This window comes from Ochotona curzoniae, unplaced genomic scaffold, assembly GCF_017591425.1.
Source record: "Ochotona curzoniae isolate NIBS_2020 unplaced genomic scaffold, NIBS_Ocur_1.0 contig_908, whole genome shotgun sequence".
In the NCBI taxonomy this organism is placed as follows: domain Eukaryota; kingdom Metazoa; phylum Chordata; class Mammalia; order Lagomorpha; family Ochotonidae; genus Ochotona; species Ochotona curzoniae.
This window is the reverse complement of record NW_024466607.1, coordinates 6785672-6811165: the sequence shown is the minus strand read 5'-3', so window position 1 is coordinate 6811165 and position 25494 is coordinate 6785672. Positions and strand designations below refer to the sequence as shown.

Below are 25494 nucleotides of genomic sequence, written 5' to 3'. Positions count from 1 at the left end.
TCAGGGATGCTCTCCTTGGAATATCGCTGGCCCCTGTGACCAAGTGATCACAACATCCTGGGATCCCACCTTCTACAGCTCCTCTCTGACCTCTTCATCTCTAGCTGCAGGCAAGTCCAGATCTGTGAAAGACATCTTCACATTGTTCCATCAAGGATCCGTGGCATCTCCTGACAGTGTGGACTTCAGAGATCCTTGTCCTGAGGCCAGGGAGAAACTGCAGGAGTTATGTTGCCATATGTAAGCCGTAGCAGTGGAGTTTTGGTTGACAGGGGGCAGGGCTTCTCAACCCCACACTCAGCTGAGAGCCCCAAAGGGGTAGTTGGGAAGTGTGTGAATCCTACAGGGGCCAGCAGCTGCCTGCTACTGCCCATGGTAGCCTCAGGAGTGGCATCCCAGGAGTGGATGCATGTTCTGGTCCTTCCACCCTGACCATCCTTTCTATGTGATCTTACTGCCACCACAGCGGGAAGACAAACAGAGGCAGCCCAGATGGATGAGGAGTTGCCCGGGTTCCCTCAGCTCCCCGGGCCTCAAACAAAGGGCCTTCACCTGCACCCTGTGCCGCCTCCCAGTGATGTCCTCCCTGTGGCTCCTTACCATTTGCGGCCTTTGGGTCATGACATTAAATTTCTTAACATCGTTTGTCAGGTTCTTTACTACAAAGGAAAAGAGGAACCTCTCCTTGCTCCCTCTCCCCGGAAAACAGACAAGGGTAGTTAATGGTATTGATGGTGTTGGTCCCACGAGGCCTAGCACATTATCAGCATAAGAACACAGACCCTAAAGGATTTAAGAATCTATTCCCATGTAGCATCTCAGTCAGATAAGGCAGGTGTGTCTGCCAGGGGAGGAGGTCACTGGGCCAGAGCATATTTCATGTAGAGCCGCCCAGCTGCCTCCTGAATGTGACCTTCTCAACGAAGGCTCTCTTGCCCTGAATTGAGGATTAGGAGCTGAGCAAAGTGTCAGCTGCCCCAGACCCTTTCTGCACACAGTCCCACCTCTTGGTCCTTACCACCAGAGTCAGAGTCAGGAGAGCAGTTAGGTAAGTGCTGGTCTTGGAGGGTCCCAGGACAGTCCTAGTGCTCGCCTAAAGTGCTACATATCAGGGTGAGGGAGGATGGGTTAAGACTGGTACTGTAGGGAGCAGGCAGGGAGTGGGATGGGACTGTCTGGAGAGTGCAGCCTCGTGGTGACAGACACACTGATCTCTTCAGAGAAGCTGAGCGAGCCGCCTGGAAAGGGAAGGACATCTCCTATCCGATGACTGTCCGCAACTATGGGACAAAGACATCCCCAGTGTCCAACTCCAAGATGGACTCTCAGGTGCCGAGTTCTAGTCACCCCCATACCTCAGGTGCTCACACCTCCAGTCCTGCTTCTCCTCAGTCTGCCACCCAGCATACTCACGGCAGACGCCATCTCCAAAAGCAGAAGGTGCCCAAGAAACCCGTTAAGTTGCATTACACCTTCTACGACGGCTCCTCCTTCGTGTAGTATCCTTTTGTGTGGATGCCCGCATTCTGCCCCCCAACCCCAGATTCTTGGACTTAGGACATCCGAGGTATTTCCTTGAGCCTTTTCACTCCTTAAGAGCCCTGGTGATGGGACTCCAGGTGTTAACAAGTTTTTTTTTTTTTTTTTAGTTTTGATCATCTGCTTTTTAAAAAAATTTGTTTTAATTTATTTATCTTAGTGGAAAGTCAGATTTGTATGGAGGAGAGAAAGATCTTCCATCTACTGGTTCATTTTCCAAGTAGTCACAATGGCCAGAGCTGAGTCAAGCTACAGCCAGGAGCTTCTTCCAATTCTCCACATGAGTACAGGATCCCAAGGCTTTGGGCCATCCTCAACTGCCTTCCCATGCCACAAGCTGGGAAGTGGAGCAGCTGGGACATAAACCAGCATCCATATGGGGTTCCATTGGTTCCAAGTTGAGGATTTAGCCACTAGGCTTCAGTGTGGGACCTGAAGTCTGATTTTTTTTTTTCTGATTGCTCTAACTTTTGTTTTTGTATCTAAAAAAGTACTGCAAAATTTAAAGTCATGGTGACTCAGCTGTATGTTTTAAGAATTTTCTTGTTTTGGCTCTTGTTTTAGGTCTTGAATGCATTTTGAGTTAATTATGATATGGAATATTAGGTAAGGTCCTATTTCAGGCCTTTGCCCATAGATATTCAAATAGTCTAGCACAATTACTTAAATTCCTTCCCCTATCTAATGGTCAGTGTACCCTCATCTGAAATCCATCCACTATGTATGTGTATGCATATTTTTATTTTTTTCATTTCTAGTGTATTCTGTGGACATATATGTGCATCCTTTAGTCAGTACCACCTCATTTTTTTTTATTATCATCACTGTAGCTTTGTGTTAAATTTGGAACTCAAGATATGTGAGCCCCTCCACTTTATTATCTTGATGGTAATTTTCTAGAAATATAAATTATTTGGAGCCTTTTGCAACTACCTCTGTATTTTAGAGTCAGGTTTTTCATTTGTTTAAATGAGAGATTTTTTATGAGCTTGAATTGATTCTATATTCTATTTACACTTTAAGTCTTTCAAACAATGCAACAAACAAAAGTAAATGATGTCATTTAGATAGCATCAAAACAAATAAAATAACCCAGGAGATGCAAGACATGCATGCTGAAATGCTGCAAGCTATACGATATTTCCGAGTTATTTTAAAGAAAACTTAAATACATTCTGCATGTAGACATCCTGGGGGAAAACAAATTATTTTTTTAATGTTCACTTGATTCTTTTTGCTGCTAGAAAGAGCAGTGGCACTGCGTTCACCTGCTTGACAGGTGGGGCCCAAGCACTTGAGCTGTCACCCACTGCCTCCCAGGATGGCAGTAGCAGTCCTGGAGTCCAACTTGGGATGGCTGTCTCAGGCAGCAACCTAACTTGCTGTGCCACAGCACTGCCGCCTCCATCTTTGATACCCAAACAGAGAGAGGGAGAGCTTTCAGTCCACTGTTTCTCTCCTCCAAATCCTACAACAGTGCACTAGACCAGGCTAAATCCAGGATGCAGGAATGCCATGCTGGTCTCCCAAATGGGTGTCAGGAACTCAAGAACTTAGACCATTATTAATCAGTGGCTACACAGGCTGTATGCCTGCAAGTGCTGGCATCTCATATGGGCACTAGTTCTTGTCCAGCTGCTTCACTTCCCATCCAGCTCCCTGCCTGTGGCCTCAGAAAAGCAGAGGACAATGACTCAGGTCTTTGAAACCCTGTACCCACATGGGAGACCCAGATGAAGCTCCTGGCTTTGAATCGAATCAGCTGTGGCCATTGCAGCCATTTGGGGAGTGAACCAATGGGTGGAAGAACTTTCTCCATCTCTCCTTCCCTCCGTAAATCTGCCATTCCACTAAACATAAATTTTTAAAAGACCCTTGGCCACCACTGCAGTCCCTAGATGTGATTCCTGCCTCCAGCCATTGACTTCAGCTTGCAGATCCTGTGGTAGTGGTGGTGGCTTACGTAACTGTAGTTCTGAAACTCACATGGGAGACCTGGATTGTTCTCCTATCTCCTGCTTTGATGATCAGCTGAGCCCCAGTTTGTATTTCTCCCTCTCACTCTACATGCTCTCTTTCTCTCTGCCTCTTAAAAAAACATGTCATGAGCCTCAGAGTTTGTGTCCTGCCTCCTCCTTGTGGTGTGACACGAGGCAGGTCAGTCTGAGCACTCTGGATTCTTCATCACTGCATTACTGACTTGTCCTGATTTCCCTGGGATTTTTCTTATTTTAGCACTGAAAGTTCCATGTCCCAGGAAATCTATCACACCCAGGGAAATTACTAATCCGTAAGGTGGAGATAAAGCCACCAAGGAGAAAGCTTTGTTTGTGATGAAAAGAAAAAGGACACAGGAAAAGATCCACAATACATTTGGGTTCCATAATCATTTGTTAGTATGCATGTGCAGGGAGGGTCTTTCAGGATGGAGAATGCTGCACTAAAAGCTAACACAGTGACTTGTAGATGTGCTTCCATGAGGCATAGGAGAGCCAAACCTGGGAAATTCTACTTAACCATTTCTACCAGTTACCCTTCTGGAAACATTGCCGCATGTCAGATCCCCACATGCTGCAGAGAGCGAACCATCACCTACCTCTACAATGACCTACCTCATTCCCTCCTGGCCCTGTTCATTGCAGATAGCCAGGGTTACGTTCACTACAACGTAAAGACCCGGTAAGTATGTTGGAGAATCCCTGACCCCATGCAATTTTCTCTGTGGTGCAAAATGAAGTGGTACTTAGTAGTCCCTGGTTATGGAGAAAGCCAGATGTCTAGAAATGCAATGAAGCAAAGCTGAAGTGGCCTGTGTGCACATCAGTAATTTGAAATCTGGACCCTCCTTGCTGGATCCATGTCACAGCCAATTAAAAGGACAACTCCTAAAGTCCTACTCCTCCTCTAGCACTCTTGTTTTTTCTGAGCCTCCATCACCTTCCTAGTGAACTCCTGTGGTAGAGTCAATAGGTGTTAAAGGACTACAGACCTATTTGTCAGGAAAGTAAGGCCACCGGCATGGACCCCTCCTGGGGCCATATCTCAGTCGTGTCCACCTGTCCACCTCTACTGATAAGGGCTTCTTTCTCGAGTCTGGTGGCAGCTACTAATTCCTGTGTCTCTCCTAGCTGTCCGTATATCTTGGTCTTGGATGAAGAGGGTGGAACCACCACTGACCACAAAGGCTACATAGTCCATAAGTGGAGCTGGTCCTCCAAGACGGAGACTTTGCTCTCCCTGCAGTACAAGGTAGGTGTGGTTAGCACAGGAGGGGTGGGAGTACACATTCCAGTCCCAGAGACAGCTTGGACAGCCTTCCATCAGCTGCCCAGGGCTAAGAACCCAAGATTCTACCTGTCAGAAAGGACTCCACCCTGAAGGAGCTTCAAATTTTATGTAGTTTGATTCTTCTTGTTCCTAGGTCTGTGGGTGGTAGGTAGTTCAGAATTAGCAGAAGTGATTTTTTTGTCTGTTTATAACAACTGTTAGCTACTATACTGAATCTTATTGGCAATATCTCTTATTATGCTAATTTTTCTTGTTACAAGTCTTTATTTTATGAAGTAATAGTTATCATGGTTAATAGTCTATTTTTTAATGTCTATAGATAGTAAAAATAAAAGCCATAAATCTAGTTCTTATTTTTATAACTCTCCTATCTCTGAAATCAAAATATCTGGAAGGCAAAGCGGCCAGCAGACAGCAACCCTGGGTGTACTTCAGCCTGAACCTTTCTTTGGCATTTCATGAAAGGCAGAAATTTAAAAAATCCTGTTTTTCTTTATGTGATGAATCTGTTTACCAGAGACTGTCTTGCTGTTAGATATGGAATTCTGCGTTAATTTTTTCCAAGATTTATTATTTTTTCTCTGCCAGGCAGAGTGATGCAGAGAGAGAGAGAGAGATCTTGCATCCACTGGTTCACTTCCCTAATGACTGAAACTACTGAGGTTGGGCAGGGCTGAAGCCAAGAGCGCAGAACTCCATCCATGTTTCCCAAGCACTTGGTCCATCTTCTGCTGCTTTTCCAGATGCACCATCAGGGAGCTGGGCAGGAAGTAGAGCAGCCAGTACTTATGCCTCTGCTTCTGATTCAGCTCTCTGCTAGTGTGCCTGAGAGACAGCAAATGATAGCTCAATTACTGGGTCCAAAGCGCCTGCTTTGGCTTGACCCAGTCCTAGCTGCTACAAGCATTTAGGAAGTGACGGCAGATGGAAGATCTTTCTTTGTTTCTGTTGCTCTGCTCTTCCCATAAATAAAAATGAATAATTTTTAATGGTGGCAATATCTTTACAAAGCCATTTTAATGAAAGAATTCGGTGAGATAGATGGGGGAGGTGAAAATTTTGTATGGTTTTGTGATGGATCATGTGTCTGGGTAGAAACAAAGAACTTTCTGAGAAGAGCAGAGATGACATCTTTTTATGTATGTTGATTTGGCTTGATGGCATGTTGTTTTGGACTGTTTTGACATTAATCCTATTCTAAGATGAGAAGTTGGGGAGGATGGGCAAGATATGAGGGGCTGGATAACGAATTCTCAAGAAGACAGGCCATGGCTGAATTAGTAGAGGACCAGTATTTGAGACATTGGGGAAGACGAAAATGAACTAGCCAGGGAGCAGGGCTGGTCAGTAACATCTGTATCATGTTGAACCACACACATATTGTATCCCAAGAAACCTGCTCACTGCCTTAAAATATAGTTATTTTTGATTGTCCCAGGGCTCAGAAATACTAACCAGTTTCTCTACAACTGTCCAACTGACAAGCCCTAAAACTGAAATTTTTAACCTGTTAAGCTATGTATCTGCAGCTCTATAGAACCCTGAATCTACTTACATCTCTCTAGAAGGAAGACAGGAGAGGATAGGATTTCTCTTACATGAGAGTGAGCAGCAGGTCTGAAGATATCAGAAGTTTTAGCAAATCATGGCTTAGTGCTTTCAAGGTTCTAGAAGAGACCAGCATCTAGGGTGCAGAGTACGAGGTGGAGACTCAATTACAGAGGAGATTGAGTGTAGGTCTCTGGACCCATGACTTGAAATGTAGGAAGGAAAGAGGTAAATGTTTGTCCTGGTTCAGAGGAGTGCTGAGGCGTGTGCAGGCAAGGGGATATTGTAGGTCAGGGACACCAAAGACTAGGAGAAGCACAGCAGTGGGGACTGCACACCAGTAGGGCCAGTGTGTATAAGTAGGACCCCTGTGGATAAATAATGCTCTGCATGCAAATCTTGACCTGCTTTTCTGCATCCTGACAACATCTGCTCATCTGTGGTGGGCATGGGCATGCTTCCATCACTTTTATCTTATTTGACCCTGATAATAATCCTTTACTTGCCATTGAAGCATTTGAGATTCAGAAAAGCTAAATGACTTGTTAACAAGAGGCAAAAGACAGACTCACCCCCTAGATCACAGAGTTTTCAGCGAGGAGTTGTCCTGTAAGCAATTCATTCTCTTTAGGTGCATATTTGGGACTTCTAAAAATGAAGTCCCAAGTGATGAAAAAGTAGCTTCTGCCCATTTTACATCTGCTTTGGCTCCTCCTCATGAGGATTACTGGCGTGTTTAGTGACTTCAAGGAAACGGGCTGAGCATGTGTGGCTCAGCCCCTTCTGGGTTCTGTCTGCAAGGGAGATGCTCCCTGGTGATGCCCACCACGTGGCCACCTCCCCACCTACTGGACTACACTCATAGTCTGCTGCCTAAGTCTGTTCACTAGCTGATTCAGGGACAAAGGCTAGCTTCTGATCAAGATGCATCTGTAATCCAGCTTTACCAGAGCTGAAGCTGATTCCCATTGCTAACACCTGTTAGGTCTCTTTCCCAGCTGGTCCCAAGCTTGGGTTGGAGAGGAAAGGAACAGGAGCATGGAAGCATCAGTTCCTTTTTCAGTTAATCCCCAAAGAGAGAATGGAACTCTGCTATCTCTTCCAGAGAATTATTCCAATGTAAGAACTAGAAAGAGCATAGAAATCTTAAGTCAAGAGATGTTTTGTGCTTTTGGGAAGGGTCTGGAAGGGATGAGAGGGACAAGAGAGAACTTGTCCCTTGTGAGAACTGATTTCTTCCTCTGCAGGTGAATGAGCAAATGAAACTAACAATCCTGGGGAAGGAGTACATCACAGTCACCTTCACCTGCATGAATGAAACAGTCATGATCACTGTATCAGCCAAGAACTGTCCGCACAAGATGTTGCATAGTAAACGGGTAAGGCAACACTGATCAGCACCAGCCCCACTCGTTGACATCTCAGTTGCACTACAACACCAGTCCCTTAAAACACATTTTGAATGTGGCTCCTAGAACTTTAACATTTCCCATGTATCAGTTGGAAGGGGGAAACTTAAAAAGGTACAGTTTGGGACCTGGTGCTGTAGCCTAGTGATTAAATCCTCACCATGCATTCACCGGGATCCCATATGGGTGCTGGTTTGTGTACCAGCTGCTCCATCTCCCATCCAGCTCCCTGCTTGTGGCCTGGGAAAGCAGTAGAGGATGGCCCAAAGCCTTGGGACCCTACACCCATGTGAGAGACCTGGAGGAATCCTGGCTCCTGGCTCCTGGCTCCTGGTTTCGGCTCTGTTCAGCTCTGACTATTGAAGCCACTTGAAGAGTGAACCAGCAGACAGAAGATCTTTCTCTCTGTATCTCCTCCTCTCTCTGTATATCTGCCTTTCCAATAAGGAAAAAAAAAAAAGACACAGCTTGACAGTGCAGTAGAAGGGTGAAATGTTATTGAAAACGACATAATAGCTCACAGAGTATCACTGTCTTGTAGCTGTTCAACATAAGCTGAACTTCCCTCCCCATGCATTAAAATAGCTGCTGAACACAGTGCTTCATTACAGATGACAGGAGCTGATGCTGACCAAGGAGACATGCCAGCAGGCATTCCAGCTTAACCTCTTCTGGAGGAGACTGCTGGGATGTGTCCTGTGTATGACAAATTCTAACTAGATAGGAAAAAACATCAGTAAACATCACACTTTTTGCAGGTAACAATTTTTCCAAATGTTGACCTTAGTTGACTGGCTCAGTGTCCCAGAATGCTGCTACATGAACTCCTGAGGCATCACCACTGGCTCGTCTTAGAGACTCAGGCCTTGAGAGCTGCAAGGAACATTCAAGGAGATCTACTGCACGTTGGAGCTGGCACAGAGCCTCGGCAGGGAAGAGGCAGCAGAATCTCCGATCAGACCTCTCCCTACCTTGGCCTCAGTTTCCCTACCTGTGTCATCATTTGTAAAGTGGTATCCAACTTCATAGGCTCCCACCCCAGGACTTTAATGACCTGTTGAAGTCCACCCCGTGGTATTTTTTGGGGGACTAGTGGTCACTCATCAGCAACATGGGAATCAGAATGGTTGGCCTCTTCCCTCAAGATCTCTGGCCCTGGGAAGCCTGGGCAGTATTTCCCTGACCACCGAACCCTGGAAGGATCCACTCATCAGAGACAGACTCGTGGCAGCTACCACCCTGAGGCCTCACTCCTTGCTCACCAATCCCAAGAAGGCAGTGGTTAGGAGGTGAAGGAATGCCGAGGGGCAAAGCTTTAGATTCCCAGAGTGGTGCTTCAAATCCTCTGCAAAAGCAAACTGTAAATTTTAAGTAAGTAAACAAGTAGATGAATAAAATTAGCCCAGAAGTAGTTTCAGGGCCAGACAACGGAAAGGTGAGGGAGCCTTTGTCATTGCCTGGGCCGTTCTTCAAGTTCCTGCCTGCAGGCGAAAGTGCATACATGGGCAGATACTGGTGTTCTTCAGGAAATCTATTCAGAAGATCTGTCCACAGCCCACTCCACTCTGCTCTCCAGAGGCTGAAATGCCACAGAATCTTTTTTTTCCCCCATACATTTTTATGTTAAATGGGAGACATAGAAAGCTTGCACCCTGGCCTTGAGTGCTGACTGAGTTAAGGACGTTTGTTTTTGAAGTAAACAATGACCAGAATCCAGGGCAGACAAGCACGAGTTGGATAGACATGGAAGTTGAGGAGAGAGAGCAATTGCTGATGGCTGAGGCCGTCAGAGGAGTCTTGCTGGACTCAACTCACTGGGCTGAGGGAGAGGAATGTGTGCTCTGAGTGAGCAGCACATCCCTCAAACCAGAGCAAGTCCTGGCTGTCACTGGGTTAGCTGGATGGCACTTTGAAGGACTGGTAACGATCTCCCACCCCACTGCCTCTCTCCAGCCATCCCGCAGGATCAGCGTTGTAGAGGAAAGGACGTCTAAGATGAGCCGAGTCCTGGTCGAGCTCAAAAGGTGGTTTCAGAAGACGTTGACTCTCTTCATGAATTCCATCTTGCTGGCAGCAGGTAAGGGCGACAGCAGCTTCTCAACTCCTGGGTCATCTCTCTTAAGGGACAGCTCTTTACCACCTATTGCATCCTGAGCCTCGAAAAGTGATAGGCCTGGCAGAGATGTGTCCTCCCTTTAGGTGGGAACATTGGGCTCAGCTTGCCAAAGACGGGCTCTGTGACCACTCGGCTAAAAATGGTGGTTTGGCAACAGATTTCTGAACTCTTTCCCTGTGTGGCATTGTTTATTTGTTTATTTTAAAAGGTAGTTAGAAAGATGTCTTCCATCCACTGGTTCACCAAGGAGCCAGGAACTCCAGATCTCCCATGCAGGCAGAGTTGGATCAGAAGTGGCGCATCTGAGTCTCATACTGGTCCTCTTTTAGCATGCTGGTGTCAAGCCATGGCATAAACCACTGCACTCCAACACCAGTACCCTCCCCTCTCCCCATGTGTCCTTAATGTCTCAGCATGGGTATTTGTTCTCCTGCATGTCTCATTGTCTTCTTGTATACCTCATGGTTCCCACCTTCATACCCACCTCACCTGTCACCTCCATCTCCCATATCTGTCATCCATTTGTAAGCCCTGTTCTTTATCTGTGTGAAAGGTATTGACTGAATGCAAAAATGCAGGGCCTTCACCCCACTATCTCTGTTGGGCTCCCAAGGCTTCCCCAGGCCCTGTAGTCTCAGAATCCTGTTACCTGGACTCTCCTCCCTCACTGACAGGCATAGGCACGTGGGGACATTGATTCCTACTCTGTCACCCCTGGCTGGGCAGAGAGGGGCTATACTTCCCCCATGGCCTCTCTATGGAGAATCTCCTTATTCCTAGAGATTTAATTCAATTGCTGCCCTCCTCCAGGAAGCCTCCCTTGACCTTCACTTCACTTGTGCTCTAGTTATCAATCTTACAACCTAGCATGACAAATACTTCTTTATTTGCATCTCACTCTGCCTCCCTCCTATAAGTTCCCAGAGAGAGGGAACCTTGTCTTATGTTATCTCTGTATGCCCACAGTCTGTATTCTAGGAATGTCTGGTAAGGGAATGAAGGAATGAGCTGTCCATAGCTTCAGAAGTTTTCTGGTCTATTAGGAAAAGCAAGAAAACAGATAAATAAACACAGTACCACAAAGTAAGTGGTCAGAATTGATGTAACCCTAGAGATAGGGAGCAGCGTTCTTGCAGAGAGGAAGGGCACAGGCCAGGAGTGTTTCACACACTTGGCCTCTGTGGTGGGTTCTATGAAGGACACAAAACGGAATGAAACACATGCTGCCTGGGCGAAGTGAGATTGAAGCTGTGCTTTGGAGACCGAGGCCCATGTGTTCTCATGTTCAGCCAGTGTTGAAAGTGACCACAGTGCCTTCTGTTCACAGATTTGCTCAGCATAGAAATTCCCACCGTAATGAGAGAGGTAGAGTTCACTCGATTCAGGCTGAAGTCCGGTTCTCTCTCTGAGTGGGGTCCCAAGCTCAGTTTTTTTGGAGGAAGACATGTTTCACCACCTCACTCCCATCGAGGATCCTCCCTGGACGAGCCTTTGAAGGAAGAATCCGAGCCTGCTCCTGTCAGCTCCGTTAAGAAGAAAATCATCAAGACACAGTCCAAAGCCACTGTCACAGACAGGTCAGCATAATCCCTCTTTTCTTCCTGAGGTGCCAGGAACTGAAAATGGGCCCTGGACATACAAGCTAGGCAAGGGTCCTCCCTGTAGAAGCCTACTTTCTAAGGGTGAGGGGAGAGGCAATAAAGACACGAATGAGTGGGATCATTTTAGATCGTGATCTAACACAGCTTGAAAGAAAGTAAATCTGAGTATCGTGTTTGAGCAGGATTTGCTGTGGGTCAGATCTGGCCCAATTGCCTATTTGTTCTGTTTTTTAATGGAAAAACTAAAAGTGGATTTTATAGTTTTGGGTACTTTGAGAGGAAACCAATAGAAAATATTTCATGATACTTTAAATGTCAATGCCTATAAATAAGAGGCTATTGGAACACATCATTTACATAGCATCTGTGCCTGCTTCCCTGCTTTAGTACAAGTGTTAGCCAGTGGGGACGGGGGTCTTCTGGCCAGCAAGCTCTAGAATATTTCCCATGCGGCCCTCTATAGAGAAAGCTGGGCTACCCTTGGGATAGAGAAGTGCCAGGAAGTGGGGTGAGGCGGTCTGTTTGGAAGAGGAGTCCTTTGGCGGTTTACTCGTGACTGTAACCAGCATTCCTTCTTTGGTTTTTAAGGTTAATATATTTGAAAGGCAAGGTTACAGGGATGGGAGAGAAAAAGAGAGCTTCCATTCACTGCTCCACTGCCCAGATAGCTGCAGTGGTGTATCTGCAGGAAGCTGGATCAGATAGGGGGAATCCAGCGCTCACACCAGCACTCATATGGGATGCTAGTATTATAGGTGGTGTATTATCCCACTGCACTACAACATGTCATAGGCATTACTGATTATTACTACTGTTTTAAAAGATTTCTTAAAGGCAGATATACAGGGAGAGAAGAGACATGGATCTTCTTCCCACTGGTTCACTCCCCAAATGGTGGCAAGGGCTGGAGTTGGGCCAGTGCAAAGCCAGGAAACCAGGAGCTTCTTCCAGGTTTCCCATGTGGGTGCAGAGGCCCAGGACTTGAACCATCCTCTTCTTTCTCAGGCCATAAACAGGTAACTGGATCAAAAGTGGAGCAGCCAGTACATAAACTGGTGCCCACATGGAATGCCAGTGCTGTAGGCAGAGGATTAATGTATTATACCACTGCATCAGTCCTGAGCTACTAATTATTGTATTTGATCCATTCTTGAGCCTGCCATGATGGCTCAGTGGCTAAATCTTCACTTTCCAAGTGCCTGGATCCCAGCTGCTCCATCTCCCATCCAGTTCCCTGCTTGTGGCCTGGGAAAACAGTAGAGTGTGGTACAAAAGCCTTAAAGCTCCTGGCTTTGGATTGGCTTAGCATCAGCCACTGCGGCCATTTGGAGAGTGAACCAGCAGATGAAATATCTTTCTCCTAGTATCTCCTTTTCGCCATAAACCTGATCTGCCTTCCAATTTAAAAAAATTGATTCATTCTTCTCTTCATGTCCTCTGTTATATTTTTAATTTCACATAGTTTACTTCTCAGCTCAAAGAGTTTTATTTATTCTTTTTTTTTTTTTAAATTACTTCTGTGTGGATTAAGGTTCTCTGTTGGAGGATTAGATAACTTTTCTGTATTTTCCTGAAACTCACTGAGTTTCCTTAAACAACTATTTCATTTATTTTTTTAAAAGATTCATTTATTTCTATTGAAAGGCGAATATACAGAGAGGAGGAGAGACAGAGAGGAAGACCCTCCGTCTGATGGTTCACCCCCCACCCAAGTGACCACAACGGCCTGAGCTGAGCCAATCTGAAGCCAGGAGCTCCTCCGAATCTCCCACAAGGGTGGAGGGTCCCAAGGCTTTGGGCCATCCTCAACTGCTTTCCCAGGCCCCAAGCAAGGAGCTGGATGGGAAGCAGGGCCACCAGGATTAGAACCGGCAACCATATGGGATCCCAGCCATGCAAGGCAAGAACTTTAATCACTATGCCATTGTGCCGGGCCCTAAACAACTATGTTAAATTCTGCATCTGAGAATTTACATATTGCAGTTGCTACCTGGCCAGTTTCTGGCACCTTACTTTGTTTGTTGAAATTTTGACTCCCTTGCTGTCTGAGACATTGTTGGCACATTGGAAGATTATAAATTTTTTCCAGTTTTTATAATCTGTATTTATTTTTACCTGTCTTCCTGAAATTCCAAGAACTCTCTTTATTATCTGTAAAGTTGTAGACACTTCCAATATTTTTTATGCTAGGTTTCTGATATACATTGGGATTAACAGCAATTTTTAACTCTCGCCAAAAGTTCAGGTTCATGGGCAAGAGATAATAATACTTAAGTCAGTTCAGCAAGTATTCACTAGTGCTAAGCAGCCTCTGAAATATTCTGAGTTGTAATCTACTTGTCTTGCTCTTATCTGGATTTTCAAACATGGGCCTTGCCACTTAGTTTCGATGAATATAGGCTGCTCACTCCTTTGAAAGTAGCTTTGTGCTTTCTGCTCTCTGCTCTGTGAATATCAGTAATAGCTTATACCCTGCCTGTTCGTTAGGGAACTATAAAGTCAAATGAAACAATGTCTATTCCAAGGGCCGTAGATGCTATAATTTGGCACACATGATGTAAGGTGGTAATAATGAGAAAGCAAATCATATAGCAACACTTTATATAGTGCTTATTTCTAACTATAACCTCTCAACCTTTCAAACAAGCTAGGCTGATTTAATAGGCATTCAATATTGAATGTTTACTCATTGTCAAGTGCTGATATTAGATTCCACTGAGCCAAACACTCCACAAGATCCAGTGGGACAAAGTACAGTAATAACAATAGATAACACAAATATATTACCACAGATAGCAAGCAATACTTCCAGGGAAAAGACGTAATGGAGGGGAAAGAGTGTTGGAATGGAGGATCACCGTAGAGTGGTCACAAAGTCTCACCAGGACACTGATATTTGAAAAGACATTTGGAAAAAGTGGAAAGGTCAGTGATGTGGCTCAACCAGTCTCAGAGGTCATTCTACTGGGGACGGGGACTCGAGGTGTGTTATCTGCACCAAGAAGAATTTGGGACACAGGGGATGCAAAGACAAGATGAACCAATACACACTTTACTGAATTTTACTGGGCAACTTATTCTATAATTCTTACAGGGCAAGGAGGCAGATAAAGGTTATTGGTAACTAAATAATAACATAAATGCTACTCTAATAATAGATCACAAGGAATTTAGAGAACAATCACCAGCCAGGTCTCAGGCAACAGGATAAGTAAATATGAGTTACAGGAACCAATACCAGTAAATAAGCAGATCTAACTAGAAAAAGGAATCTAACAGAACAGTGTACTCAGCTAGGTTCGGACCACAACCACTAAAGGAAGCAGAAGATGACAGATGCCTCACACCTCTCCAGGCATGCTTTCTCCAGGCATGGCTCTCCAGGCCAACCAAGTGGCCTGCTATCTCAGCAGAAAATCTGCCTTCTGCAAAATTATGTATGCCAAAAATGTTTGAGATTCAGGGTCCTAGAACATTTGATGGTCTGCTTGCGGGGGGGGGGGGCAGAGGGCAGTCCTTCAACAAACTAGCCACAAAGAACAGCCAGCCTGGAGGCCCTGAGGCAGGCACATGCTCAGACAGCCCTGTAGCTGGAGCATGGGGAGAACAGTTGAGATTGCTGGAGAAGGAGAACACGAGGGGGCTGAGGACAGGGAACCAGATCCCATCCAGCCTGGGAGAGCGCTGTGGGAGATGGAAGACACCCAGGAGTTTCCAGGATAGGAGTGATGTGATGTCGCTGGGTTGTAATGGATCCTGGGGTCAACTCTGCGCAGAACAAACTGAAGAGAGGGCAGGGAAGAAAGCGCAAGACCCACCAGAACCTGTCAGAAATGAGGGAGGCTGGGACCACAACCTTTGGAGTGGAAGACAGAAGTGGTTAGATCCTAGCTCTGCCTTGAATGTATCCAGGAGAGACTTGTAATAGATGGTGTGGGACATGGGTGTGGCCAAAAGCAGTGAAGGAGGCCTCCAAAGCATCTCTTGACTGTATGGATGGATGAGGAAGTGACTTGTCATTCCTGTTTTGCACCTGAAGAAATGCAGCCCAGAGGGGTTAGAGGTCCATTGAAGGAGGAGCTGCATGTTGGGAGTGGAGACTAGACTAACCTCTGCCTGCAACCCAGCCTCTGCAGTGGGTCCTTCACTCCTCTGGTATTCTGAGGGCAGTGCCCTGTGCCCTGTCCAATGAGAGCCCCCTGGCCAGTATGCTCTTGCTTACAGAGGGAAGACCAAGGAGGTACGCAGCTCCACCAGGTGGGTGGCCTCGCCGTCAGACTGCCCACTGGTGCTGCGGAAGCTCATGTGCAAAGAAGATGCCCGAGCTGGCTGCAGGTGCATAGCCAAGGTGCCCCTGGTGTCTGACTTGGAGCTGGAGCGATTCCTGTCTCTGCCCCGAGACCCCAACCAGGTTCTTGTGATTGGGATACTCTCAAGCCAGAACCCCAGCAGCACGGCCCACCTCAAGTGGCTTCTAGACACGCTCTATAGACACCAGCAGCGGGGCCGTGCCTCACCCTGTCTCCAGGTAGGTCTGGGCCCAGTGAGGAGGTCCCAAGGGACAAGGGTAAGAAGGTATCCTAAACAAATATCCACCTGACTCTAAAATTGGCTGAACATCGGACTGACAAGGTACCATCTTCCATTTCTCCTTATCATATAGCCTTTACACATATTTACCCTACTGTCCACAATTATTTAACTCTCTTCTTAGTTTCCCATTCATTGTCCTGTCCCAGGATAAGTGTCAGAGCATCACTGCAGGCATCTTTTCAAAGTCATGAGACAAAACCAGGGCACTGTTTTTGCTATCTGGGACACTGACCACAGCTGTGGGCATTTATTGGTGTGCATATTTATGAAAGAGATGATCATGAAGACTAGGTAAATGGTTAAAGAATATTGATTAATAGCCCTGTGTGCTTGGCCTGTGTCAGGCCCTATTACCTGCTACTGAGTCAGGCACCAGTCAGGCCCTGAGATTGCACAGCTGGAAGCAGCTGCAGAATATCCTCAAAGGGCCAGGTTGGGGTCCCCTCTGGGCTCGCACCAAAATGGGAATTTGTGCCTTCTGCCTCCTGGAGTCAGGGGAGCCATCCCATAAGGTGCGGGTATCCAGAAGGCAGTGAGTATCCCCAGAAGAGGCTGTGGTGTGCATTAAAGTGGACAATGAGGTGGAATACTGGATGCCCACAATTGCTGTGAGAGAAGATTCCTTTAAAGGAATCTGAAGGCACATAGAATTAATTTGCAGAGAATGTCTGTTAGATGTGGCATAGGGGAGCTGCATCTCAGCAATGGCCTTGCCCAAGAGATGGCTCTCAATAACTCAGGGGACATCCTCTGGGATCAACATGGAAAGCGTGCATGAAGAACTAAAGATCCCTTAAGTAAGGGAAAGGAGGCAGTGAAATACAGGGCTCTGGGACTAGGAGCCCCAGCCAGGGACACAACTCAACCAAGAACATGGTCATCCAAGTGCTTGCTCTTGACCCCACACTCCTGTGTTGGCAGTGCTGGCATGACCCCTACCGCCTACTGCAGTATGACCTGGACAGCCCCCTGCAGAAGACCCCTCCCCTGTTGGTGAAGAAGCATGCTGTGGTGCAGGGCATGGTCTTGGTGAGTTGGAGACCTGTGGGAACATCCTGGCCCGTGGCCTGCCCTTGCAGAACCATGGATGTGGAAGGAAGGGGAGGCAGGGGCCTTATAGGATCCTTTCTCCACCCAGGCTGAGGCTCAGAGAGCACAAAGACAGAGCCACCCAGCTCCTAATCCAGCTGGAGCCCACACATCCCCATCTCAGGACACTGGGATGACTGATGGCAAACCCATAGAGTCAGATTCTCACCATCTGTTAGTTTGTAGTTGACCTTGTATTCAGAAGAATATATTGGAAAAGTTATGCTTGTTTATTACAGAAAACTTAGAAAATAGGATGTAGAAAAATAATTACATTTCCTATTTCTCAACTCATGTATTAATCTGATAGTGATGCATAAATGCCCTGGGCACCCACTGGTCCACACCTACCCCATGTATCAGTGTCTGGCCTCTGTGGTCTTTTTCTATATGGATACTTACTTAGGGTCCTGCTTTGTAAATCCAAATCCCATAAGCATTTCCCCATAGCCACATAACTGCTAAGAGTTTACCATTTCCTCTTTCTTCTCTCATTGCTTTTATCTTAAACATCAAGGTTAGGTCTACTTGGGGGAGGGACTAGATGGGCTGATCGTGCATGAACATATTGTGATGGATATCGTTGCACAGAACTATTTGGACAGGTGTTATGGAAAACAATGTGCAGATGATGGAGGTACAAAGGGCCCTGTACCATGGGACAAGTTGAACATTGCACCCCCCCAAGTGGGTAGGGACACGGCAGTGAGATGGCTGTAGGCCGGTGACTGGAAGCTCTCTAGTGGTGAAGATACCCTCTAGCTTCAGTAGTCTGGAAGCGTTTATGTGTGAGATGACATTGGTGCATGTTCACCCAACAGGAATAAGTAGGTCTCTTCTGTGGACCTAGGCCAGGGGCCAGGACAGGCACAGCTCTCTGGACAGCTTAGGGAGACCAGGCCCGTTCCCAAGCTACCAAAGGCCAACGTTCTCACACAGGTTCTGAGCGGGCACTGGCATTGTCCTCCAAGCCACAGAACTCCCCATTCTACAGTCCTTGCTGTAATACGAATGTGTTCCTTGTCTGCACACAGATGTTTTCTGAGGGGAAACTCCTCTTCGGGGGCCGTGTGTTCAATGGATATGGCCTGAACAAGCAGAATCTGCTCAAACAGATCTCCCGCACACAGCAGGACTGCAAGATGGGCTACTTCCTCCCAGACAACTACAAGTTCAAGTAAGACAGGAGAAGCCCAGAGAGGGAAGGGTTGGGACGAGAACAGCCTGGGGCTGTGAGATGGGCTCTGTTGGGGAGCAGGTGGTGAAAGTGGTGAGGTGGGCATTGAGCAGAGCTGGGGAAGCAAACCTCAGCTTGCAACACATGTTGGAGAGACTGCAGCAAGAGAATGTGACAGAGGGCAAAGCATAGAGAGAGAGATAAGGCAATGGTGAGGAACACATGAGGCCACTTGCAGGTTTCTTTGGGACACAAGTTTGGACAAAGAATGCTTTTGAGGAAGGGACATGGGCACCATGTCGCAGTGCCAGTGTCTGATGGGCAGTCAAGTAGGGACAGGGATGGATGGGCAGAGGCCCCAGCTGCATCCCTGTCCCACCCTGTGTGTACTTCCATGCCTGCTTGTGTTGGGTATGCCATTTGGACCACATGGTCATGGGTCATGTATGATGTAAGCTCAGGCCCCTGGGAGAGGAAAGGCTAGCTTAAGTCTTCTTCCAGATTCAAGATTCCTTGAAAACTAAGGTACGGCTTGCACAGGAGTGAGGACTAATCATTCCTTGGAGAGAAGCCAGGGAAGCTGACCTCCCGTGGGTCCCAGGGAGGTTAGAGTCTCCCTTCCCTGTCTCTCCTCAGGAGGAGGAGCAGCCATACCCTTGCTCTTGGCTCTTGACCAGGTGGTACACTGAAGGCCCCTCTGACTCTGCCACTGCTGAAAAATGCCCTCCCCCATGTCTCCCCTGCAGTTCATCAACCTATAGCCCAAGCCCAGAGAGTTCTGGATCAACCAGGAGAGCCTTGTCGGATGATTTTGAAGGGAGCTTCTCCTCATTGATCACAGGAGAGGAGGAGGTAGAGAAGGAATCTGCTGCTGAAGTGGCCAAGAAGTAAGTTACCATTGACCTGGGATGGGTAGAGTGGATATGGCCCACAGAGGGCCCCTGGCTCTTCCACAGGTCACAAAGGTCACCATGCGCATCTATATCCTTGTGCTGGTCCCTTCCTCCCTAGTCATGAGTCACTGCCTAAAATATTTTGGTTTATAAACACAGTGTCCTGCTGGGCATCCAGACTGCTCCATAGAGCTCATGAATGCGGTCTGGGGATATGGGGATTGAAATGGAGAACTTTTGTATACATCACAGCAAAACTCCACATCCCATACCTATCCACCTAGAAAGATTGACATTTACCTGGTACCTCGCTACAAAACCCTTGCTGGCTCAGTCAAAAGCCTACTAGCTTGATGGTAGCAGGACATGAACTTCATGAGCTTGATTGGAAGATAGGAAAATAAAACCGTGCCCCTCTAAGAAAGGTCCTTTGTGCCACTGTGCCTACAGGTGGTAGCAGCATACAGGACAGTATGTACTAAGGAGAAGGCCACACCCAGCCAGCCAGAGCTTCAGGCACAGTCCCATCCTTTACCATACATGTCCTGGCGCATGCTTATTTCTCTTTCAATATTTAGGGCCAAGCAACTTGACATGGAGACACATACTCCCAGCAAACTCAAGAAAGGCAGAAAGGCATTAAGAAGTTGACCATGTGAAAGAAACAAGAACATAGGACGTATGCCAGCCCTGGTGACTGGTGAAACCCATCTGCACACCCTGCCTCTCACTGGCTCCTCAGTCTCCAACCCTCCTCCTCTGAGCCTTGATCCTTGGTGCAATAAACCAGCAAGCTGCCTCCAGTGTCTGGGTGAGGCTGTGGGTTGCCTGGAACAGGCCTAACTTAGTCTGGCTCCTATAGAGCTGTTGGCCCCAACAGCTTCTGCCAGACTAAACCCTTAGTTTCCCAGCCCAAAACTTCCCCTGGGGACAGTGCAGGAAACAAACCTCCTGCACCACAGGGCCAAGATCAGTGACATGTGACTCTGGGGGAACCTCCAATAGGATACACAGTTCCCTCTGTCCATTTGCTGGATGGGGAAGGGCTCAGAATTCCTGTCCAAGTGGCAAAGAGGGTGAGCGGGAACAGAGGGATGAGGGAGAACAAAGAGAGAAGCTGAAGAGATGGGAGAGGAGACAGAGATGGAGACAGTGTGAGGAAGAGAGAGAATAGACAGGGAAAAGGAGGAGAGTGAGGAGGAAGAGAGAGAAGGAGGAAGAAATGAGGAGGACGGCCAGAGAATGGAGTGTCCAAGGCCACCCAGGACCTTCCATGGTACTTGGAAGACAGACCCCTGTGGCCTCTGGGCAGGACCAATGTCTGTGCCCTTCGGTAGATGCGGCATCATGTGCCATCTTGTCCTGGATCCCTGCTGCACCTGACAGGATGGCTGTTGTGACCATCAGCTTTGAGCCACCAGCTCCGGAGCTGAGTGAGGTCTCGGGGGATCTGCTTTGTTCTCTGAGCCTGGAGGAGGGTTGGGGCCTGGCCTTCAAGTGGCATTGGGTGATGTGTTGTACACAATTAGTGTGCTTTCTCCATAGCATTTGCTTCCTCAGGCTCAGCTTCATATATTTTTAAGATTAATTTTTGTTAGAAAATTAGATATACAGAGAGGAGGAAAGACAAAGAGGAAGATCTTCCATCTGATGATTCACTCCCCAAATGGCCGCAATGGCCGGAGCTATGCTGATCTGAAGCCAGGAAAATGGAGCCTCTTCCAGGGCTGCCATGCAGATGCAGGATCCCAAGGCTTTGGGCCATCCTCAACTGCTTTCCCAGGCCACAAGCAGGGAACTGGAAGGGAAGCAGGGTTGCTGGGATTAGAACCCACATCCATATGTAATCCCAGCATGGTCAAGGTGAGGACTCCAGCCGGTAGGCTAACGTGCTAGGCCCAGCTTCATATACTTTTTAGGAATTGTTTAAATTCTTTGTCCCCCTAGCAACGGACTTGAAATGGCCTGCTGTGCTCTTAGACCTGCATGCCTGGCTGTTTCATGGCCTTAATGTTTGTGAGGATCCTGGGGGGTCTAACCACCTGCCCTGCTCCCCTTCCAAGCACAAAGGCTGACAAGGGTCAGAAGTCAAGGGGAGAATGTCCTCCCTCTGTCCTCCCAGGTGACCTGTGAACCTCCAGGCAGGGCCTGGCAGAGGCTTTAAAGATGGAGGTCTCAGGTAAGGCCTATGTCTGAGGTACAGCCTCCTACCTGCCACCTGCATCTTGCCTCAGGGTCCCTTGGCCCACATTGGTGCACAAGCCACAGCTCCTGGCTCTGAGGACCAGCCCTGGCCCCTCCCAGGTGGTTGTCATGCTCAGGGGCAGATCTGAGCTGCCTGTGAACACAAACCCCTCCTGCTCGGGTGGCTGCCCAGGGCCTTGGATTGTTCCCTGGGAGGAGGCAGAAAGGTGGAAACCTCTTCTCCCTAGAAACACCAGGTGAAGGGGACCAGGCTTCACCTCTCAACAGTGCTTCCGATCAGCTAGGCCTGAGGGAGGGCTGAGTTCTCGTCACCAGAGTAGCTGAACTTGTCCTGTAAGCTCGTTCCCATCATCTTTGGAAACACGGAGGCCAAGGCTTTCTAAAGGCAAAAAGTTCAGTCTGATTCAAGTGAATGTCCTGGAGATGATAAACACATGGCACTTAATGCTGCTGCTGCTCTGGCCCTTGCAGGCATCATTCATTAACTGCAGCTCTCTGAACTCAGCTGGCTCCAACTCAGCCACTTTCAATTTACTACTGATCTTTGCCATCATGGAGCAGTCTTTCTTCCTCCTGAGATTCAGCCTTTACAAGCCTTTCTAGAGGACAAGAGGGTGGCGTAAAGGCAAAGCCCTAAGGGCAGGTTTAGCTAGGTGGCTTTGCTTTGGATTCTCTAAACCAGCAAGAAAGTTAGTGGCCCCTGATTTCCTGCCAGGGAGACTGGGTGGTCATCAGCCTTGAGAGCCTCTGGGAAATGGGCACCGTGTGTCCTTTACCAGTGAGTGCTGAGTGGGAAGCCTGGGATAGGGGAATACTAGCTGAGATCCGAGTCTACTTACCGAAGAACAGCCAATGAGAAAGAACCCCAGGAATCCTCCCAAACTTCCACTTTATAAAAGCAGGAGACCAGGGTCCAGAGAAGTAAGGACATCACGTCGGTCCACTACAGCTTTAGGCAAGGTTCCTGGTGCCAAAGCCAGGTTGTCCCCTCCACTCCATCGCTGTGTGTGAAGGTGGACCCAGACCAGGGGCTGGGAGCAGCTAGTCAAGGACAGAGCTTCTGTGTCCAGTAGTACCGTGGGCTCAATGGCCTAGAAAAACATCTGTTCAAAACACATAGAAATTCTACACAATAGCAATCAAATATCCCATTTGTTACATATCAAAAACTCACAAGCAAGCAAGGAAAATCTTCACTGGGCAAAACTCAAGAGGACTCTGGGGGAAAATCAAGTGGCAAGCACTAATTTGGTCAATAAATAGTTCACTCTTGCTTTGTCTTTCAAGCAGATGAAAATAAGTAAATAAGCATTTAATGAGAAAAACAGGGACTGCCATCGTGACATCACAAGTAAAACTACTGCCTGTGATACTGGGATCGCATATGGACTCCTGGTTGTATTTCAGCTGCTCTACTTCTGATCTAGCTCCCTGCTGGTAGTATGAGAAAAGGTGCTTGGACCCCTGCCACCTACACAGGCAACCTCAATGAAGTTTCTGACTGAGCCACCATGGCCATCTAGGAAGGTAACCAATAGATTGAAGAGCTCACTCTCTCCCTCTCTTTGTAATTCTCATATTTAAATAAATAAATAAATCTTTAAAAAGAAAAAGGAAACAAGACATACAAGGATGAAACTGTTACTATCCTCAGATGATGTAATCATCCCTGCGGGAAAGCAAGCAGGATCAACAGACAAACCACCAGAACTAATGTAGACTCGGCGACCAGCTGGACACAGAGCGACCTCCAAGCTGCCTTCTCACTGTGAAAAGTTGCAGGCCAGGTTCTAGGCAGAGACGAAGGGGTCATAAACACACAGCATCTGCTTGACAACCAGAGAGGTTACTAACACAACAGACTCAGTGCCAGGACAGAAAGACTGTCTGCAAGGATGGGGTCGCTTGCTGGGAGCCCTGGATGTCTACGCACACTCATCACAATGTCGAGTAAGTCCATGCTGCTGAGGCCACTGATGCTCTTTACTCTGCACCTGAGAGTGTCTTCCCCCTTCCCAACTAAACATATCCTGTTTCCCTTGACACTCCCCCTCCCATGCATGCCCTGAGGTAATGATCAAGCGCCTTGTTTTCCAAACCTCCACTTGCTGGACTGTAAGATGGGATGATTACAGTAACCTCCCATGGGCACCAGGTAGATTGGAACTGATGACGCAGAGGAAGGATTTAGCTCATGCTCTGTAAATGTAAGAAAAACTATCAATAATGATTGCAGAGCCTTCTCCCATTGCCACCGCCCACCATGCCCATTGCCTTTCAGTCTCCTCTCCTGCAAGGGCGAAGGAGCTTGGCTGCCTGCCAAGACACAGAAATAAAGAATCAGTCCCACCAGCAGCATCTCCCCTATCTGTGAGCATCTCCCCCACCCCTCAGCTCAGGCTTCAGAAATGGAAGCCACGCAGGCAAGGCCCCTCTGCTGGCTGCATCATAATGACTTTGTGCCAGCAAGACTGGAGCTGGCCACCCCACCCTGGCTCTCTCCCCCTTCCAAGGTCTGTGGGCCACTGGGAACCCCTGCTGCCCAGGTGCTGTCGGCTCACATGTGGTCATTGCTGCTGCTGGGTTCTGTGGGGTTGGAGGGAGGGAAAGCAGAGTGGGAGCTGGGGTAGGGGTGGGAGTGTTGAAAGGTTGGGCTCTGCCAGTGGCACTCTCAGGCACCCTGATTCTGACAGCCTGTTCTGCAGACTGTGGCCTGCTGGGGAGCTGTATAATCCACTCAAGTGGGTCCTGGTCGGCATTTTGATGCAGAAAAAATTGACTAGAAAATATGTTAGCACCTTGCATGGGGTAAGGTAACCACCTCCATTTCAGTCACCCAAGAATGTTGTGATTCAAACGCAGGATCTGGGACCTTCTGTCCAGCCACATGACCTGGGCCATGTTCTTCAAGCAGGACTTCCATGTGCTTATCCACCTTGGGAGCAACACGCTGGAGGGGCACTCAGAGGACTCGCCAACATGTGAGTGCTGGCTCTCGCTATTTGCCTTCACTGTGTGGAATGTGTTTCTTCCTTGGGGAGAGTCATCACAAAGGTTTGCAGGTCACTGGGCTGGAGGCTGGGTCCATGACCCACTAAGGGCAAGAATTCTTGGTACAGTTCTGGCAGGGCTTTGCCTGGAGAAGGGAGGAGTCCAAGAGGAAAAGCAGAGGGAGAGTTTAAGAGGCAGGTTTGCACCTTCACCAGCCTATGTAGTCTTCACTGCCTGCAGCCTTCCTCTTCCCATCCCCACAGCTGATTCTCATAGGCTCTGGGCCAGGGGTGTGGGACCCCTGGCCAGCCAGTCACTGATGAGTAACATGCAACCACTACACACCAGGCCTGGGGGCTTGACAATGGAAGAGTGGCAAAGCTGAGCCCTCCCAGAGGTCAGCCATGAAGAGACCACACCTCTGGACATCCTGCCATGTCCAGGCACTGACCTCACCCGCAGTGGTCATGTGGTGCCACTTCAGTGCTCTATAGCCTGACCCCATTTTCAAATGGAGAGCTGAAGCTGGAGGTGGGAAAAGGCATGGCCCATGACCCTGCAGCCTGTCGGCCACGGAGCAGGACCTGGTCCAGACTCCATGTCCTGGCAAGTGCCTTGGTACCCTCTGGAAGCAAGAGCACAGCAGCCTGCCTCACCCTTCCACCTGCTTCCTCAGCCTTCTCTTACCCTTGCGGTGAGTCATAGATGCCTGTGGTACTTTTTGTGAATGACCCACTGTGAGCTGATGGTGGTTAAGGAAGGTAGGTTTTGTGTTCAGGGTTTGCACACACAGGGCTCTTCTGGCAACCTTAGCCTCAAAGGCTCTGCCCTTCCATGCGGTGTAGCCTTTGCCTCCTCATCCAGGATGCAGCTCATGCTCTGGCCTCTGTGGATCCACGCTGTCTTGATTCTGCAGTGCTGTAGCAATAGGTCCTGAATTCAAGTGATATCAGTATTCCATGCCCTCCACTTTGCAGAAGTAGACACTGAGATGCCAGGAAGTCCCTTCACCTGCCCAGAAGCACACAGTAGAGTAGTAGAGCCA

The 25494-nt window shown here is 48.0% G+C and overlaps 1 protein-coding gene across 1 annotated transcript in view; it reads left to right on the top strand.

The window, feature by feature from the left end:
* LOC121165890 (uncharacterized protein C3orf20-like) overlaps positions 1–20266 on the top strand; it is a 32560-nt gene extending 12294 nt beyond the window's left edge. Inside the window, exons 5-16 of the mRNA XM_040994898.1 lie at positions 111–240; positions 1221–1499; positions 4069–4218; positions 4668–4788; positions 7623–7754; positions 9738–9861; positions 11228–11477; positions 15726–16029; positions 17016–17123; positions 18218–18360; positions 19107–19247; positions 19832–20266. Of these exons, the coding sequence (XP_040850832.1) occupies positions 111–240; positions 1221–1499; positions 4069–4218; positions 4668–4788; positions 7623–7754; positions 9738–9861; positions 11228–11477; positions 15726–16029; positions 17016–17123; positions 18218–18360; positions 19107–19247; positions 19832–19904 (1955 nt within the window). The 3' untranslated portion in view covers positions 19905–20266. The remainder of the gene's footprint in view (positions 1–110; positions 241–1220; positions 1500–4068; positions 4219–4667; positions 4789–7622; positions 7755–9737; positions 9862–11227; positions 11478–15725; positions 16030–17015; positions 17124–18217; positions 18361–19106; positions 19248–19831) is intronic.
* The last annotated feature ends 5228 nt before the right edge of the window (positions 20267–25494 follow it).